This window comes from Pelodiscus sinensis, chromosome 6, assembly GCF_052426305.1.
Source record: "Pelodiscus sinensis isolate ZL-2025 chromosome 6, ASM5242630v1, whole genome shotgun sequence".
Classification (NCBI taxonomy): domain Eukaryota; kingdom Metazoa; phylum Chordata; order Testudines; family Trionychidae; genus Pelodiscus; species Pelodiscus sinensis.
Genome location: NC_143057.1, coordinates 86,310,247 through 86,329,404, shown reverse-complemented (window position 1 = coordinate 86,329,404; position 19,158 = coordinate 86,310,247). Strand labels below are relative to the sequence as shown.

At 41.1% G+C, this 19,158-nt stretch overlaps 1 protein-coding gene and 1 long non-coding RNA gene across 6 annotated transcripts in view; one reads left to right on the top strand and one right to left on the bottom strand.

The window, feature by feature from the left end:
* IQGAP2 (IQ motif containing GTPase activating protein 2) overlaps positions 1 to 19,158 on the bottom strand; it is a 214,712-nt gene that overhangs the window by 95,791 nt on the left and 99,763 nt on the right. For all 5 annotated transcript variants that reach the window (XM_075932302.2, XM_075932305.2, XM_075932304.2 and 2 more), the window contains exons 3-5: positions 13,760 to 13,916; positions 9,278 to 9,355; positions 5,358 to 5,434 (exon numbers count right to left, since the gene is read on the bottom strand). In XM_075932302.2, coding sequence (XP_075788417.2) covers positions 5,358 to 5,434; positions 9,278 to 9,355; positions 13,760 to 13,916 — 312 coding nt within the window. The remainder of the gene's footprint in view (positions 1 to 5,357; positions 5,435 to 9,277; positions 9,356 to 13,759; positions 13,917 to 19,158) is intronic.
* LOC142829927 (uncharacterized) overlaps positions 1 to 19,158 on the top strand; it is a 42,650-nt gene that overhangs the window by 22,419 nt on the left and 1,073 nt on the right. The window contains exons 2-3 of the long non-coding RNA XR_016349924.1: positions 10,974 to 11,086; positions 13,416 to 13,506. This is a non-coding gene — a long non-coding RNA (uncharacterized LOC142829927). The remainder of the gene's footprint in view (positions 1 to 10,973; positions 11,087 to 13,415; positions 13,507 to 19,158) is intronic.

The window sequence follows — 19,158 nt, the reverse complement described above, 5'->3', positions numbered from 1 at the left end:
GATGTGGCAGAGCTTTTCTGAGACACCCGGAAAAGCTCTGCAGTCTAGACATACCCTGAGGGTGTGCCAAGAACCAAGAACCACTGCCTCAGTTATGTAAGTTACACTGATCAAAGCACTTGTGTGGACATTAGTAGGAGAAAGTCTCTCCAACCAGCATAGAGTACCTGCACTAGCAGAATTACTGTGCATCACTAGCAGCTGTGCTGCTGCAGCAATTCTGGTGTAGGCTAGCCTTCAGTCTTGCCTGTGAAATGCCCAATAAAAAAAAAGTTAGCCTTAGAAATGGCTAGAATATTTACTACAGAGGAAGAAGTGGTTTGAAGTGTGGTAGATAAACGCAAGATTTCACTCTTGTGTAAACTATATAGTTATACATGGCTGAGTAATATGGCCTATTTCCTACACTTCTTGGCTTGGAGAAATCTACCACAAGGTGGTGCTGGGAGTGTGCTTTTTATTTGGTTTTTATATAAAATGTAATAGTCATCAGTAATGCAATGGACTTCATAAGGAATATTCTCACTGGAAAACATGCGTATTTAATGCATAGTCTTTGTAATAAGGCCTAGATTTTAATATGAGTATTATTAAATTCCCATCTGAACAATGGTTTAAACTGAACCACTCCCATACAGTAAGTGCTCTTTTTAGAGCCAGTTAGTTTAATAGATTATTTACTGGGAACCTTACTAGTGAATATTCCTATGCAGGAGGAATCAACACTCTTAGCTTTGGTCCTTACAGTCAGTTTCATGGCCACAAGATTTTAAAAATAAAATTTAATGGTTTCTGCTATTTAAATCTGAAATTGTCATTTTAATTGTAAGGGTCCTTCCTGACCCCCAAAAAGGAGTTGGGGTCACAAGGTTATCGTTGGAGGGGGGGGGCCCTTAATACTGTGCTGCGCTAAAGGTAGCACTGCCTTCAGAGGTGGGTAGCTGGAGAGCAGTGGTTGCTGACTGGGAACCCCTGCTCTGAAGGCAGCTCCACCACCTGCAGCATGGCAGTAGTGAGGGTGACATGGTATGGTATTGCCAGCCTTACTTGTGTATCATGCTCGCAGGGCACTGCCTTCTGGCTGGGTACCCAGCCAACAGCCCCCACTCAGCTCTGAATGCAGCACAGCATTAAGGGCAGCAATACTGCAATTCCTCCCCTTCCCCCCCCCCCCAAAAAAAAACCCCACACACACCAAAAAAACGCTCTACAAGTCCTTTTTTGGTCAGGACTCCCAATTTGAGAAACACTGGCCTCCCCCATGAAATCTATATAGAGTAGGGTAAAAGCACACAAGGACAATTTTCCACAGTCGATGACAAGTTTTTCATGGCCATGAACTTGGTGGGGTTCTACTCATAGCATTTAATTTAAATGAGGCAGTTTGCAACCATTTCAGGCTACAATCTGCTACCACTATCAATTACTCAATTAGCTCAAGAACAAAGGTATGAGCTATGGGTCTAAAAGTTCAAACCCAGCTGATTAGTCAGGTGAGTATAGTTCCAGGTGAAGGAATTTGTTTTTTCCAAGGTTTTTTTTTTTTTTTTATAAAATCTAGGGGTTTAGAGGGGCTAAATGTTAAGAATATTAAGGGTGCATAAGAATCTTTAATTCAGTCTTCTTGTGCATACATATTGTGGCACAGTTGAACCTCCTAAATCCGAGATTCTCTGGTCCGGCAACATCCATGGCCGGGAAAGACCATAGATGTTGCTACGCCATAGAGCCCCGGTGCCCAGGAGCGATAGCCAATTGGGAGCCCTGTCCAGGCAGGGCAGCAGTGCGACAGAAGAGCCCTGTTCTCACAGCCCCGGTGGGGTGCAGCAGAAGTGGGGCAGCAGGCGAGCCTTGTCCCTGGAGCATGGCACAAGTGGAACAGCCAGCAAGCCCCATCCCTAGGAAATGCCAGCTGGTGAAAGGCAGTGGACCAGAGCCCAAACCTAAATTCTGTGGCAGCAGGGCTGGAGCCCAGCAGCAGAGGGCCAGAGAGGAGCCCATCACAGGGAGAGGCAATGTCTGGGAGGTCTGTGACAGGGGACCTCCCCATACCCAAATTCCTCATTCAGAATAGGTCAGGTCCCGAAGGTGCCAGACCAGGGAGGTCCAGCCTGTACCCTACCTTCTTCCATTTACAAATCGGATGGTACTCAATGAGCAGATACTGAACAATGAGAAGATACAATTTTGACTATGTGGCCACTGACCTTATCCATTGGGCACCAATCAAACCCTGCTCTGAATACAAGAATTCAGAGTTTCCTCATGGGCTTTTCAGCAAAGCCCATCACTAAAACAGGACTGTTCCAAAAGTATTTTGTTTTCACAATCCTGAGAGGCTATGTTAATCTGATTTTACAGACAGGGTACTGAGGCACAGAGAGATCAAAGCGAAGAATGCCCATTAATTTTGGTGCGCAATTTGAAGGGACTAAAAATACAGTGCTAAATAAATCAGGTTCTAAAGCAGTCCCATGGACTTCAAGTGCAACTGTGATTGGTCAGAACTTCTGCCCATCAAATCCCAGGATTGAACATTTGGGACTTGCATAAACGAAAAATAGTTAATAGCCACCTATTGCTAAGGGACATTAGCAAGTAGCTGACTAGAGGAGTATCGACTACTTGTTCAGGGGCAGGAAGTGGGGGGAGAGGAGCCAGTGCTGGGGGAAGCCAGCTTAAAAGCTGGTTCCCCCCCAACACTGTCACCACAGTGCCACCCTGCCCCACCTGCTGCCTCTATCAGTGACAAATTATATCGACTACATGATTAGCCAGATTACTGAAATTTAACATCCTTATGGCCACCCATGAAATGTTTAAACAACTTGACTAGCATCACATGGGACAGTTGCAGTGTGGGAAGTGACAATACAATTCTACTCCTGAGCAATGTTCAGCTGCATCAGGCAGGAGTTTCTCCGCTCTTCTGCAATCCCCTGCCTCAATCACAGCGTGCCTTCCACCTTCTGAAACAAATGACTATAGGATACTGCAGAACATAGCCTCTCTCTCTGTACAACCATCTATTGTTGTCATCTATTACAGCTTGCGCCATGCACCCTGCCTCCATGGTGGTAGGGCTCAGTCTGTCAGTTCCCCCACTATGGGGCTCCAGTTGTCATTCTTACTCTGCTGTCTGAACAAGTTCATGTCCTCCCCATGCCCCCCCATCCTACTCCAGGCTCCCATGAATTTGTTTATTGCCTGCTACTTATCAGTTATTTTTAGTACAAGTAACAGTGACAAAATCTTAACCTTAATTACGGATTTATCTCCAGACCACCATTCACCTTTTATATTGAATCCATTGGGGGTGCTGCAGAAAAAAAATATAGGATCATGTAAATAAAGACTATAATAATGCACGTACACAAGGGGGATGAATTAAGGGTACGTTGCCAACCTTAATTCTGGCATTGCTGAGCTTTAATGTAGCAAATTGAAGCATTCAAATGTTCTTTCAATGCAGCTATATGTAATGCAAGACCGACTTTGGGGATTACAGCAGAGAAATGCATCACATGGTTACAGTGCATTTTAGACAAGGACAGAGAAAAAGTAGAGTGCAGTAACTGAATATTTAGGTCTTACACATCAAGTCAAAGCACTATCCAGCACTTAAATGCAGTCAAAAGGAAGGGTGGGCAATTCATGGCACAGGGTCACAGGTGGATGGTACTATTAGGTTTAAGATTTGAGCGTTGCAATTTTGAGCTAGTACGTTACATAGCAAGGATTTAAGCGAAATGAAAGCAAATTGAGAATGAAGGCAAAGAAACCACACATTAGCTCTGATGTCTTGGCATGCATCCCGACCAGGGTCAGACTGGAGAACCGAAAATGAATATCTCTAGAACCAAACCATTACACAATACAGTTCATGATAGATACTAGTTAAATAACCATCGCAAGCAATATGCAGCGATGAAGCAAATAATGTAAAACAGTAAATATGGGAAAAATATTAGTCTATCCCACAATTGATTAAGTCTTCAGTTTTTAGAAAATATAGGCATTTGAAAGCCTGGTTCTATTCCCTTTTCTGGGGAACATATTAATGAAGATCATGACATCACCAGAATGGAACTTAGCCCACCATTTCTTTATAAGCTGCTTAACATTAAGAGCCCCATGTGTCCACTTCAGGAAATCATTCCAAGCTTACACAAGATACTCGCTGACAGAAAGACCAGCTACATAGTTTTAGACTATAGCTACCCTCCTGTATTTATGTAGTTATTGTGATGCTGTCCAGTTAACATTACAACAAACGCAGTAATTTAAAAATGGCAATACTTATCACAAAATAATTACTATGACTGCTAAAGCCAAACTCCCAGCATTTTGATAGAAAAAAATATTAACTTTGAATACATCTCTTATTTACTTATATTTACTAATATTAGGCACACTTCTTACACAAGACTGCAGGAACAGCGGCAGCAACAACATTTCAGGGATTATGCTATAAATACAAGGTTTCCTAGAATGACTCAATGAGGAATGCTGATAAAACAAAATAGTTAGATTATGCCCCAAATTCATTTTTACAAGCCTGACAGTATAACAAAAGCTATGAAAGGAAAAGGCTTTAATATACAGAAAGTGAGCTAGTAGAACCAGAAAGGTATCTTGTCTGCAAAATACTACCACCACCACCACCAACTCCATCTTCCTGGGCAGAATCAGGGAGATGTCTAAATTGTAAAAGTCTAGAGCATCAGGATAAAGGATTTTTAGTGAATATAAAAAGCTTTTAATTCCACACTTCCCTGGCTATGTACTGCATTACAGCTAAGCTAGCTACGTATCTGTAAGAGAAAGTTGTCCAACACACTTCAAATCCTCAGGCAAAACAGGTTAGAATGATGATGATTAAGCATGTACATACTGGTAAGTCTTCACTTTGGAAGGCAATAGTTTTAATTTGATGTCAAGACTTGGCTTCAAGAGCCTCATTTTCATTCCCCGGTCAACACAATTGCATTAGCACTGAATTAACATGGAAGCTCAGTCAAGTGTATTAGCACTTATTTGTAGAAATGGGAAAATCAATATGGTGAGACCGTTTCAAGTATTTTGGCAGAGTATAATTTTAATCAGATCCTGGAGGAATTTACCATCACTTTAAAAAGCTGGTTTTTGCTTAGTGTCTCAACTTTCTAAAAAAAGATTTGAGATATTTTCATGCAAACAGACCCATGTATTTCAGTGGGCTTTAAGACTACTGCCTAGGAACAAAATCAATAAACTTAAACAACATGAAGAGCACTGGTTACTTAAACCCATTCTGAAAGTATAAGCCTAAAATTGGTTACCAAATCTAAATTTCCTCCCACTCCATCATTAGTTACCTTAGTGCATGGATGCAATATATCATCTTGGGTATGTTTTTCCTATCATAGACATCTGTAGTCTCTGGATAAAAAATCTAAAAAATGAAGAATAGAATAGTTATTTTAACCAGTAATCTATACTCAGTAGCCCAATTGTGTCCTCTAGTTCAGGGGGTCCCAAACTTTGACACAGAGACCAGTAAATCCATTCATGAGCTTTTTAAGGACTGGTAACATTCATTTGCATATTCATTAAGCAAATGATGAATATTCAAATAAGTTGTTTCTGGTCCTCCCAAAGCTCCCAGTGCCAGAGTTAGCAAAGCTTTTGATAGAGTCACCACAATATTCTTGCCAGCAAGTTAAGGGAATATGGATAAATGGACTGTAAGATGGATAGAAAGCTGGCTAGATCAGGGTTTCCCAAACTTTTTCCTTTAGTTGGAACCTTTTCTTTTCCCCCAGTACTGTTTTTTGCAGCCCAAAAATATAAACACAAAAAAAGAATGAAAAATGAATAAATTTTCAGTGTTTCACCTGGCTGCATCCTCCACCCAGCCTTAGCCAGGGCTTGGGGGATCCGGCGATGCATGGGCACTCCAGGAGGCGGGATCAGGAGCAGATTGGGGGTAGGGTATCTGGCTAGGAGGAAGGGTGCAAGGAAGGGTAGGGTTGCCAGGTGTCCGGGTTTTACTGGACAGTCCGGTATTTGAGGGCTTTGTCCAGGAAACAAATTGAGAATTTACCAGACATATAAAATTTCCAGTATTTTCTAATTAGGTAAGTTTTATTATATTTAGGTGTATCAGTCCTTAGCTGGGAACTGCCTGGCTGGTAGATGTGTTCACGCTGCCTGAGTGTATCTACTTGAGGGAGGGTATGGGGGAGAGTGGGGGAGAAGGTGGGGATGCAAAATGGAATCCCCGACCAGTTTCACTCATCTGCCAGTGTCTGTAGGGTCTGCATGTGCCCAGGTCCGTCCTGCTCCCCCTCCCCCCCATTCTCCTCCCAATCTCCCCAGTCCAGCCTTGCTGCCCCCGTCCAGCCCTGCTTCCAGCAGCCAGTTCCCCCATTCCCATCAATCTCCCCCCGCCAGCCCCGCTCCCCCAACGACGCCCCCCGACCAGTCCCGCTGCCCCCGTCCAGCCCTGCTTCTTGCAGCTGGTTCTCCCATCCTCCTCCTGATCTATGTGGTCCAGGCCCTCCCCCCGCCCAGCCCTGGTTCCGCTGCCTACCCTCCCCGATCTCCGCTGGACAGCCCCGCTACACCTAACTGCTTCCCAGTGGCCAGTCCCCCCCCCCCCCCTCCCGCCGCCACCTCCTCCCAGCCTGCTCTGCCCTGCTCTGCTCCCCTCCCAGCAGCCACCAGGCACACTGAGGCCCGGTATTTCTTTCCCCCACAGCCTGGTACTGTGAAACGCTGCTCTAGAGAACTGTGATGATGCATTATAATAGCTTTAAGTTGCCATTATTAGACAAATTAGCTATCCAAAACTGCAAGCACTGCCAAGGTACTGCTTAAGTTTATCAACACTGAATATTCAACATTTGTGAGCTTTATTTTGTGATCCACAGAGAATCGTTTTTAAATGAAAAACACATAACATTACCTGCTTTATTTAATAATTTGTTCTTCATTCCAATGAAGTGTTGAAAAAAGCACAATGTTGTTTAGAACCTCATAAGGACAGATTTGATAAACATCAGACAGAAATCTAAATTAGTTAAGAAAATTGTTGTAACTTAAAGGGTGGGGAGCCTCAGGCCCAAGGACCAGATGCAGCCCCCAGCTTGCCACATCTGGCCTTTGAGACATTATCTTCATTTTACAGGGGAGGCAGCTGACATACAGAGGTATTAAGTGACTTACCCAAGGCCACATCAAGAGTTAGCATTAAAGCCAGAATCAGAACATAGTTGTTCCGGGCATTCATCTTAGCCTAGGGTTTAAAAATCACAAAACACTGCTTCTCAAATTAAGAAAGAGTGCTCTGCCAAGACAACTGGCACTAGTGGAGCAAGCTTCCATGCAGAGAGCTGGATTTCAAGGAGTTCAGTTCCATGCCCCAAGTCAGCAGAAGCTGCAAGCGCTATGAAGGCTGTGTGACCAATGCACCCATTGGTGCAACCTAGCTGAGGGCACAGAGGTTTTACAGGGATCCCCATGGTCAGATACTGAATAACCATTCAAAAGGCAGGATATGAGATCTCCTCTAAGTAACCTAATCGTCATCGTTATCATTTTTTAATATTATCTGTACATATATTTTACGAGTTATGAATCTATACTGAAAGTTTTGTTCTTACGGTCTCGGCATTATGTCAGTCACGTGGAAGTGACCTACCTAGGACATACTGCTTTCAGGCAGGAAATAACCATCTCCTTGTCTGGCCAACTGTGCATTATATGCCTCTCAATGTATGCTTATTTGCATACTGAGCCAGAGGCAAAAAGTAAGATAGTTTAATCTTGGAGAATTTGCAAGTGGGAAGGAGGGTCCTGTTTATAAACACAGGCAAAGGATTCTTTGGTATATCCTGGGGTGGAAGGAAATCCACAGGAGACTTTACGCAGGAGTCAAGTGGACAGCATGCTTGTCTCATTTTTACAAGCAGCCTGGCGGAAAGCACTGCAATGACTCTGTGGGAGCAATACTCTACATAACATGAGAGTAGTTAATTAGGTTCTAGGATCCACATGATGATTTAATTTCATCTGTAGCCACGTGTTTAATACTTCTGCTTGCTACTACTTGATTTTATGCTTTAACCGACTTAGGAATGTTTATATCAAAAATAAGTAAGTGCTGTGAGTTACACAAAGCAGTGATCTGAAGTGAAATGGCTAAGCTGGGGTGTCCTGCTTCTTTGGAAATAGAAAATTGTGACTACTAAGAGTGTTCAGTTGATCCAGGGCTGGACTGGCCAAACAGACTCGTGGAGGGCTTAGGGAATGGTGTGTGCCTAATATCCTGGAGACACAGAGCAGGGCCTGGAAGGCCTAGATGGAAGTGCTTATGTCATCCATGTTCAATGGAGCTGTCCTCCCATCAAGGACAGACAAAGCTTCTTTATGCTAGAGCAGGTGATCGCAAGATTCCTCAACCCAGAGTAACCCCAGCAAGTGTCATAGGCAGCACCCTATATCCTGTAAATACTTATTGCAGACTCAGCAAGCTTTTGATCCTTCTAGGACAAGACCCTGCATAGCTCAGGGGGGTGGGGCAAGAACAGGAGGGAGTAGAAGACAGAAGAAAGAGATGGGAGATGTCTGATGAATTGACAGAGCCAGCCATGAATTAAACTGAACAAGCCTAAAACAAGTAAGTCGGAAACAAGTGTCTGTATTCTACAGATAGGAAGAAGTAAAACAGCTTTTTAAGAAATGGTGCAGCTAACAAGCTGCCTCAGCAAATGCAGGGAGGTGCGGTAGTACCATTGGCTCTGAGTCCCTGTTCAGAGTTGCCACAAAGGCCTCCACTTGACCCTGTACTAAGTATCTTTGACCAGGAGAAACTTGATAGGCAGCACAGGAAAGGAGAGAAATGCAAAGGGAACAGTAAGATGGGGACAGACAGAGAAGGAGAGCAAGATAGGAAGCTACATGAAAGGAAACCTAAAGAAAGCAGATGGAAGAACAGCATGGAAATCTACTTGGAAGATTCAGGAGAAACTAGAAACAGTCACTGGAAATAAATAGGAAGAAGAAAAACAGACAAAATAAACAGCAAGTAGGAAATTAAGGTGACAAGGAACAAGAGACACAAAGGAAACAGACATTTTTAAGCAATGTCGTTTAGATTTGTATCCTGAATGAGATCTTCCCAGTACTGATGTTTTCAGCAATAATTTCTTTCAACAAATTAAGGGGAAAATAATCTCACTGTTTTTATTCAACTCCGTCTGCAGTAGTTATTTCATGTCATTCAAATCCTTACCTTAGGTAGGCCAATGGATTCCATTGCTCTTAGCCACTGCACTGTATTATCCGTGTGTCGAAAATGAAGGCCCGATTTCTAATTGGAAGGAGTGCAAGGGAGAGAGGGAGGGAGAGACAAGAGATGATTGAGAGATTATTTTCTTTAAGCTCTGTATCTTCCTTCACTTAACAATTTTGCACTTCTCCTGTGAATAAATTTCTCAACTTTATCAGTATGTGACCCTAAAGCCAGAAAGTTTCAACTGCATGCCAAATAAGGCAGTTACATGCCATGTAACTCATCCTTTTAGGTGGACTTTGTAATCCCAATGCCTGTGCCCCAAATCCTGTTTCCATGCAAGTTTGTTCAAAGAGTCCCATTGTTAACAAGGCAAGAAACATTTCTATAGAAGCCTTCTTTATTAAGCTTCTGTTCTAGTTGGGCAAGGAAAGCCTGAAATGCAAATACGAGAGAAAGGTCTGTTACAGAAAAGAGATAGTCTTATAAAGTCTTCTGGGAAGTTCAAGTGATTTATGATTAGAGGGTATGCAACATAGAAGAGAGCACATGAAAGTCATTTTTGCCAAAAATTTGAGAAGTGGGCCCATTTAGTTGAAATATTCCACTATTTTTTCCACTAAACACAAGCCCTTTTCACTGAAATTCAATTGTTTCCAAGGTTTTGTTTATTTTGTTTTGTTGCAAGCTCATTCTGAGCATAAGCAGTCTTCAAAATCTTAAGTTGGAAATTTGGAGTATCCATTAGTTTAGTTTAAAAAAAAAAAAACCAAAAAAAAAAAAAAAACCCACACACAACAATATTTGAAGTGAAATTTCCTGAAATACTGAAAAATTCTGAATGAAGTTGTCAATGTGTTCTCTCTCTCTCCCTCGCCCCTCCCCCTTCTCCCCACATTGGAAGTAGCTTTTCAGTATTTGGCCAGTTTGCCAGGCAGAGATTCAGAAATCCCTCCCTTTTCATGGGATAAGGCTATGGACAAATTTACTCTATTTTTTTTTAAACCATCTCCAAAGTAGGACAACAGAAGAAGAGGTGCCGTTACCTTTTGGGGGGAGGAGGGAGAAAAGCCTGCTTTTAATCTTCTCTCACATATACAAGTCATATAATACAAACCAGTCACTAATTGCTACTGATAAAAGTTTAAGAACCTTTTTACCCACACTTTTATTGGTGTTTAGGGTGTGGCTGGGTGTCCCTTCTCTTGAGGTGTTTTAGCAGGTTTTATGTTCTTCACCACTTTGGAGTCATGTATTTTACTATAAATAAATATTTATAAAGTGTTTAAAAAATTTTGTAAAATGCCTCAGATTTTAAATAGAGAGGTGGAGTAAAAATATTTAAATCAATCAATAAATAAATGTCATGTATGCATTTGACTGTTAAGTACTTGAGTGTTAAACGTTTTGTTCAGTTCTTGAATGGTTATATAATCAAATCTGACCACAAATTCACAGAAAAAAATAAAACTGACAATTTAAAAAGCAATTTCCCGTAAAAAGCCAGAAGTTTTGTAGCAACTGTTTTCTCAGTACAAGTTCTGATTAGAATCAAATCTTCTGAGGTATATTTCCCAATGAAGGCTTCATGTCAACATATGAATGTGCACAATTCAGATATGCTCTTTTCATAGCTCACAATAGCAACACAAAAAAAGCCTCCCTAAATACCATTTATTCCTCCACCCAATTTCAGGCGACAGTGTCGAAGAACCTCCCTGCATGTGAATGCCCACCTGAGATTTCCATGCAACTACTTGATTACAACTCCGGAAGTCTGACCGCTGTAAGGCCATGTCTACACTAAAGGTAAGATTGAAGTAGCTGCAGTCGATCTACCAGGGTCCAAATTAGCGGGTCTAGTGAAGACACGCTAATTCGAACTGAGAAGGGTACTCCAGTTGATGCCAGTTGTCCTGGTTCTACAAGGAGTAAGGGAAGTCGAAGGGAGAGTGTGCTCCCTTTGACTTCCTGCAGCATGGATAATGCTAAAATTCGACTTAACATGCTTTGACTTCAGCTATGTTCATTGTATAGGTTAAGTTGTGTATCTTAATTTGAACTTATCCCCTAGTGTAAACCAGGAGTAAGAAACCAACATTAAGGCTATGATTTGTCACAGAAATCATGAATTTGAAGAGAGTATGTGAAATCCTGGAAATTGCTGTAAAAATATTTGAACTGGGTCCCCAAACCAAGCAGGGTCAAGATTTGGTGCACAGATTCATAGTACCTGTTTATAAATTCCAATTCTTGGAATTTTTCCAACATGAAGCTGAAGGTGTGGACTGGTTAGTTCCTCCAATCTTCAGTCTGAAGGTAACCCCTCACTAGCACATTCCTTTGAATGAAAGCTCTTCAGGCTTGGAATAAAAGCTTTTATGCTTTAGACTAGGTCAGCTGCAACTAAAAATATCATTTGATTGCTGTCCAAAGATCTACGCAAGTTGAGTCTGGTTGCCTCCATTTCCTAGTGGGCACATAGCCACATTACAAAAATTTAGGCATCATCTGGCACAGGTTTTGTAATCTCTCAGTAGCACTATGGGAATCATGATCATAAGCATAGGGAACCTTCTACTTTGACTTTCTGGGAAAAACCCCTTTAGGTCAAAGTTGACTCAGTGTTGAAGCAGTAAGGAGAATTTTGCCTTTTTGCTGCTCCTGGTGGGCTTCCAAAAAGCTTGCACTTCTCTAAATCGTGTGGAAAGAGAATTTCACAAGCAGGGCATGTTAATATTAGTACTAAATTCATACAAAAAGATAAGGTGATGAATACAGGAACGTGCCAGATTGTGAATTATACTAATAAAAAGTTATCCAGTCACACTTGTTGAAATGAGGCTTTTGTGTTTTATAAGAACTGGCAGTTTAACATTTTATCTTTGAAAGTGTGATTTCAGTTACCACAATATAGTTTATCTTTGTACTGAGGAAAAAATGGTGTATGAGAATATTTGTACCGTGGACTTTCTATATTAACCATCAAAATGTAAGAGGAAGCATTTCTATAGGCCAATCTGTATTAAGATTATATACACTACCGCATACAATGGTGGCATCAAGAGTTCCTTCCACCTTAAGAACAATAGCTACAACAGTTTCTAGTGGACTTCATATTTTCTTGAATTAGTTTCATCTCCTTAAAAACAAAGTAAGGACACATCTAACCTAAAGGGCATCTTTCAAAGAGACTGAAGTTTTACATAAATTCAAAACTGAACATTCTGTGATGTCTTCTGAAATCCATATATGATTTTCAATGCTGCATGATGAACTTTCCAGATTCCAACTCACTAACAGGGCATGGATATCCACAGAAACATCTGTACATCTATAGAACTCCTGCCTATTGCACATGAGCATGTGGACCCTGTTGCTATGCACTAACAGTTCCCAAGGTTACTTCAATGCCTCAGCACATACTTGGGAACTTTTAATGCACAGCAACAGGGTGCACACAGACAGGTGTCATGAAGCACACTAGAGTGCTATGGATTTACATCACAACTAGCATGCCATACATATTTACGTAGACAAGCTTGTAAGTCAAATATTGACAAAGTCAGTTCCATCACCACTGCATTTCAAGCCTCAATTTCAGGAAACAAGGACCATCCTTCCCTATCAGCTAACAAGACCATTACTTGGGGGGGAAAAAAAAGTTAAGACATATGCTCCTGTTTTAGGGCTACCCAAGAGACAGACGCCCTAACTCCAAATATGGTAAGTAAAGAAGGAAAAAAATTTTAAAAGCATAAGCATTATTTTAAAGTTATATCCACATTTATCACATGGGATCCTAAACAGATTCTTCATCATCACTAAGTAGCTTGTGAATACAACAGGAAAACTTCCTGTGTTTGATTTTTGTTCTTCCACGTTAAAGTGTTTGATATTAAAGCTAAATCATGCATATCTCATTAGGAGACTATTCGCAAACAATTTTTTTAAATAAATTGTCATAGGACGTGAGGCCTCTATTTCCTAATGGATTGTAATTTTACAAATGGTAATGCTTTGTGTCCTTATCAAAGCTTTCCCTGGAGATGAAAGCACTTTTTTGGTCTTAAACCTTTGGTACAGCTATCATGTTTTCTCTGTGCAGTTTTTATTGTATTGCCTCCCTGCTCTTTAGGGCTACAGTTCCCATCCCAGCTGTGACCGCAGTCCTTCAGACTATGGGGAGATCTACAGTAATTTGTGTGCACGCAACTGGTGGGAGAAAGGTAAGATTAATTTCTCTGATGATACAACACAAATGACCTTTAACAGTGAAACAAGAGGAGTAGAATTCCATATTTATTAGGACACAAAACATTATCTGCATCAGCAGCCTTGTGAACATGACAGGCACAAGTTTTTGCAGTGCTAAAACAGAGTCAGAAAGATGGAGCCAAGAGCAACAACTATTGAGTTTTAGCTTTTGACTAAAAAAAAAAACAAAAAACAAAAAACCTCAGACAATGAAACCTTAGTTACCTTATATCGTGTCTGTTCCACATCATAGATTTTCTTCTCAGAGACCATTTTAGGGGCAAAGAATTTTGCTAGTTTGGCAAGGTAAACTCCATTTCTTAACCCTTCTTCCAATTCAGTAGTGGGCGGCAGTTCTTCATCCAAACAAACCTCCATCCATCTACAAAACACAAGGCCAAGAATTACCTGTTGGCTCCAATTTTAACATGATACAGTATATTAGAACAGTCATCCCTTTTATATATGGTCTCACATAGTAACCTTTGCAGCAGCAAAAACTCCACACTTCTATTAAGTGTTAATAGAAGTACCGACACATGCACAGGGCAACAGAAGGGCAGCTACATGTGTGCTTTGATACAACAGATGGAAATTACCACTAACGGAGCTGTAACAGCTTATGTATCAGAGTCTAACTACCAAAATAAGGAGTCTGATAAATTTAAGTACTTCACATCCTCATGGAACAGGTATGCATCTGCACCTCCACCTACTATAGTGTTGCATTTCTTTATTAATGTTAATGAAAGCAATTGACTAAATAGCAATTTTCATGCCATTTCTATTCAAACAACATTATGCCTAGCAAATAGAGACAGTGCTATAAACATGTTCCCAAAGACCCTCAATTGTAGTGACTATATAGTTCATTGGTAAACAGGGTTAAAGTCCTTCCTCTATTAAATCAGAAGGCATGAAGGATTTGATTTGTATCTGTGAATGTTTAACTGCCAATTTCACCACATTCATGTCAACTGACACTATTTCCATTGATACAAATTCAAGTTTACAGAAATAAGAAAATCATGTGCAACATCATGCTGATATGCATCAGGAAACAGACTGCCAACTTAGTGAGCTCACAGGCAGACCATATTGTTGTTGTTAAGACCTACTATATAACCAAGTAAAAAGCAACTCTGATAAAATTTATAAATTTCAAGAAGGCTTTTGATATTGTGTCCAGGTTGTCTTTGGAAAACAGCACTCTATAGAACACCAAAACCAATCAAGGCTATATACGATAATGCTGAATGTGCATTAAGACACTGACAAACCAAGTAAGGCAAGGGTTTATTCCCCCCCCCCCCTCTGTGTTTTGTACTGTTATTGACACATAAGGAAAGCAACTACAGAAGGCAACTGAGGAAAATGTTCTGAGCGTAATTGGATGGCCTCATTTTTGTTGAAGATATCATCCTGCTTAGTTGAACTTACACTTTAATGAGAGACAATACAGAGCTTTTGGCAGATACAGGAAAATAAGTCTGTTTGTTCCCCCAACAAGGAGAGGGAAAGGGGAAGACAAAAAAGTAAGGGCTGTCAATGCCCCCAAAGTAACCATAGAATGGATGAAGCAACACTAAAAATAAGTCACTTTACCTTTCAAGAGAGATAACGGCAGTGTTAGTGATAGCATACTAGATATCAAACAAACATAAAAGCAGCAAACAACTTTCATAAACCTGAAAAGATTTGGAAACTAGCATGATTGGCATTTTACAAAAAACACTTAAGTCAGCAGCAGGGTCATGGAAATAGAAGAAACGGAAAGATCCACTCATTCCAAAGGGATGGAGGAACGTAAGAACGGCCATGCTGGGTCACACCAAAGGTCCATCTAGCCCAGTATCCTGTATTCCAACAGTGGCCAATATCAGATGCCCCAGAGGGAGCGAACAGAACAGGTAATCATCAAATGACCCCTTCTCCTGTCATCCATTTCCAGCACCGGACAGAGGCTAGGGACAACATTCCTACCCATCCTGGCTAATAGCCATTGATGGACCTAACCTTCATCAATCTATCCAGTTCTTTTTTGAACTCTGTTAAATTTCTGGTCTTTACAACATCCTCTGGCAAAGAGTTCCACAGGTTGACTGTGCACCCTGTGAAGAAAAACTTCCTTTTGTTTGTTTTAAACCTGCTGCCTATTCATTTCATTTGGTGACCCCTAGTTTTTATATTGGGGGAATAAGTAAATAACTTCTCCTTAGATACTTTTTCAATACCAGTCATGATTTTAGAGGCCTCTATCATATGCCCCCTACGTCTCCTTTGTTCTAAGCTGAAAAGTCCAAGTCTTTTTAATCTCTTTTCATATGAGACCTGTTCCAAACCCCTAATCATTTTTGTTGCCCCTTTTTCTCATCCTTTTCCAATGACAATCTCTTTTTGAAATGAGGCGACCACATCTGTATGCAGTACTCAAGATGTGTGCAAACAATGGCTCTATATAGAGGCAATAAGATAGTCTTATTCTCTGTTCCTTTTAAAAAAAATATTCCTAACATTGTTTGCTTTTTTTAAACTGATGCTGCACATTGGATGTTTACAGAGAACTATCCACAATGACTCCAAGATCTCTCTCCAGTGGTTACAGCTAAATTAGTCCCCATCATTTTGTATGTGTAGTTGGGATTATTTTTCCCCATATGTATTACTTTGTATTTATCAATATTAAAAATCATTTTCCATTCTGTTGCCCAATCACCTAGTTTTGCAAAAACCTTTTGAAGCTCTTCAGTCTGCTTTGTTGTTTACTATCTTGAGCAATTTAGTATCATCTGCAAATTTTGCCACCTCACTGTTTAGCCCTTTTGCCAGACAATTTATAAATAGGATTGGCCCCCGTGCAGACTCTGGAGGGACACCACTAGCCACCTCTCTCCATTCTAAGAACTGACCATTTATTCCTGCTCTTCATTTTCTATCTTTTAAACCAATTATCAATCCATGAAAGGACCTTCCCTCTTAGGTAAATTGTCATGAATTAAGAGCCTTTGGTGAGGGACCTTGTCAAATGCTTTCTGGAAATCTAAATACACTATATCCACTGGATCTCCCTTGTCCATATGCTTGTTGACCCACCCTACCTCCCTCTCCCCTAGCCCTCAAAGAACTCTAGTAGATTAGTAAGGGATTCTGTAAAGGGAAATCATACATGTTGACTTCCCAACAAATTATGTTCATCCACATGTCTGACAATTTTATTCTTCACTATAGTTTCTGTATGATACTAAACTAGTCTGAGCTAGTTTTGGGAGGAGGTTTTGGAACAAATAGAAAAACTTAATGTTAACAAATCTCCGGGACCGGATGGCATTCATCCAAGGGTTCTAAAAGAACTAAAAAGGGAAATTGCTGAGCTATTATCTGTGGTTTGTAACCTATCCTTTAAATCGGCTTCCGTACCTAATGACTGGAAGGTAGCCAACGTGACACCAATATTTAAAAAGGGCTGTAGAGGCGATCCTGGCAATTCCAGTTAGTCTAACTTCAGTTCCGGGCAAAATAGTCAAAACAATAGTAAAGAATAAAATTGTCAGGAATGTAGAAGAACATAATTTGTTGGACAAAAGTCAACATGGTTTCTGTAAAGGGAAATCCTGTCTTACTAATCTGTTAGAGTTCTTTGAAGGGGTAACAAACATGTGGACAAGGGGGATCCAGTAGATATAGTATACTTAGATTTTCAGAAAGCCTTTGACAAGGTCCCTCACCAAAGGCTCTTGTGTAAATTACATGGCCATGAGATAAGAGGGAAGGTCCTTTCATGGATTGAGAACTGGTTAAAAGACAGGAAATAAAGGGTAGGAATAAATGGTAAATTTTCAGAGTGGAGAGGGGTAACTAGTGGTGTACCCCAAGGGTCAGTCCTGGGACCAATCCTTTTCAACTTATTCATAAATGATCTGGAGAAAGGGGTAAGCAGTGAGGTAGTAAAGTTTGCAGATGATAAAAAACTGTTTAGGATAGTCAAGATAGAAGGACTATGGAGTGAGGGACTCCAAAAAGATCTCACGAAACTGAGTGATTGGGCAACAAAATGGCAAATGAAATTTAATGTGGATAAGTGTAAAGTAATGCACATCGGGAAAAATAACCCCAACTATACGTACAGTATGATGGGAGCTAATTTGGCTATTACAAATCAGGAAAGATCTTGGAGTTATCGTGGACAGTTCTCTGAAAACTTCCACGCAGTGTGCAGCGGCGGTCAAAAAGGCAAATAGGATGCTAGGAATTATTAAGAAAGGGATAGAAAATAAGACAGAATATCTTACTGCCCCTGTATAAAACTATGGTACGCCCACATCTTGAATACTGTGTACAGATGTGGTCTCCTCACCTCAAAAATATATATTTTGGCCTTGGAAAGGGTTCAGAAAAGTGCAACTAAAATGATTAGGGGTTTGGAACGGGTCCCATATGAGGAGAGGTTAATGCGACTGGGACTTTTCAGTTTAGAAAAGAGGAGACTGGGGGGGGATATGATAGAGGTCTATAAAATCATGAGTGGTGTGGAGAGGGCCGATAAAGAAAAGTTATTTATTAGTTCCCTAAACAGAAGAACTAGAGGACACCAACTGAAATTAATGGGGAGCAGGTTTAAAACTAATAAAAGAAAGTTCTTCTTCACACAGCATGTAGTCAACCTGTGGAACTCCTTGCCAGAGGAGGCTGTGAAGGCCAGGACTATAATAGAGTTTAAAGAGAACTAGATAATTTCATGGAGGTTAGGTCCATAAAAGGCTATTAGCCAGGGGATAAAATGGTGTCCTTGGCCTCTGTTTGTCAGAGGCTGGAGAGGGATGGCAGGAGACAAATCACTTGATCATTGTCTTCAGTCCACCCTCTCTGGGGCACCTGGTGCTGGCCACTGTTGGTGGACAGGATACTGGGCTAGATGGACCTTGGTCTGACCCAGTACGACCGTTCTTATGTTCTTAGCTATTTAATCATTAATACACAGCAATTATGGTTGATTTGTAGTATCCCTTAAAATGCTAAAAAGAACTTAGAGTTTTGTAAGTTGAAAGTCAGTGCTCAGATTAAACCAGAGGATCTCAAAACCGTGTTCCATTCAGCATTGCTGGTCCACATCAAAGTGGCTGGCCCTGTGATACTGGGTTCCCTGATAAAACACATTAAAAGGAGCTACAAATACAGTTATTATTTTCCCTGATATTTTTCCACTGAAGCAACTCCCGTTACCATAGAGATGCTAACATGATTACAGATGGGAGGAGAGGATGCTGTAAACCTTGCAGACAGCCATTTTCTGAAAAAAACCCTAGAAGTGGTTTCTCTCAGGCAAAGACTATCCAAATAGTTCAGAAAATTACAAACAATAGATATAGGGTAACCAGATAGTCATAAAAAGTAAAATACTGGACACACTTCATGGGGGGAGGGGGGTTAAGGTTGGGAGGGAGGGAAAGGGGAGGGGTGCTGGCCAGGAGGAAGGTGGGGGAAGGAAACAGAGCTAACAGAGGTGGGGGGGGGGGGCAAAAGGGCTGGCCGGGAGAGGTGGGGGGAGCGGCCGGCACAGGCGGAGCTGGCCAAGGGAGCTCGCGGGGGGTGGGGGAGGGAGGAGAACTGGCCGCCAGACGCAGGGC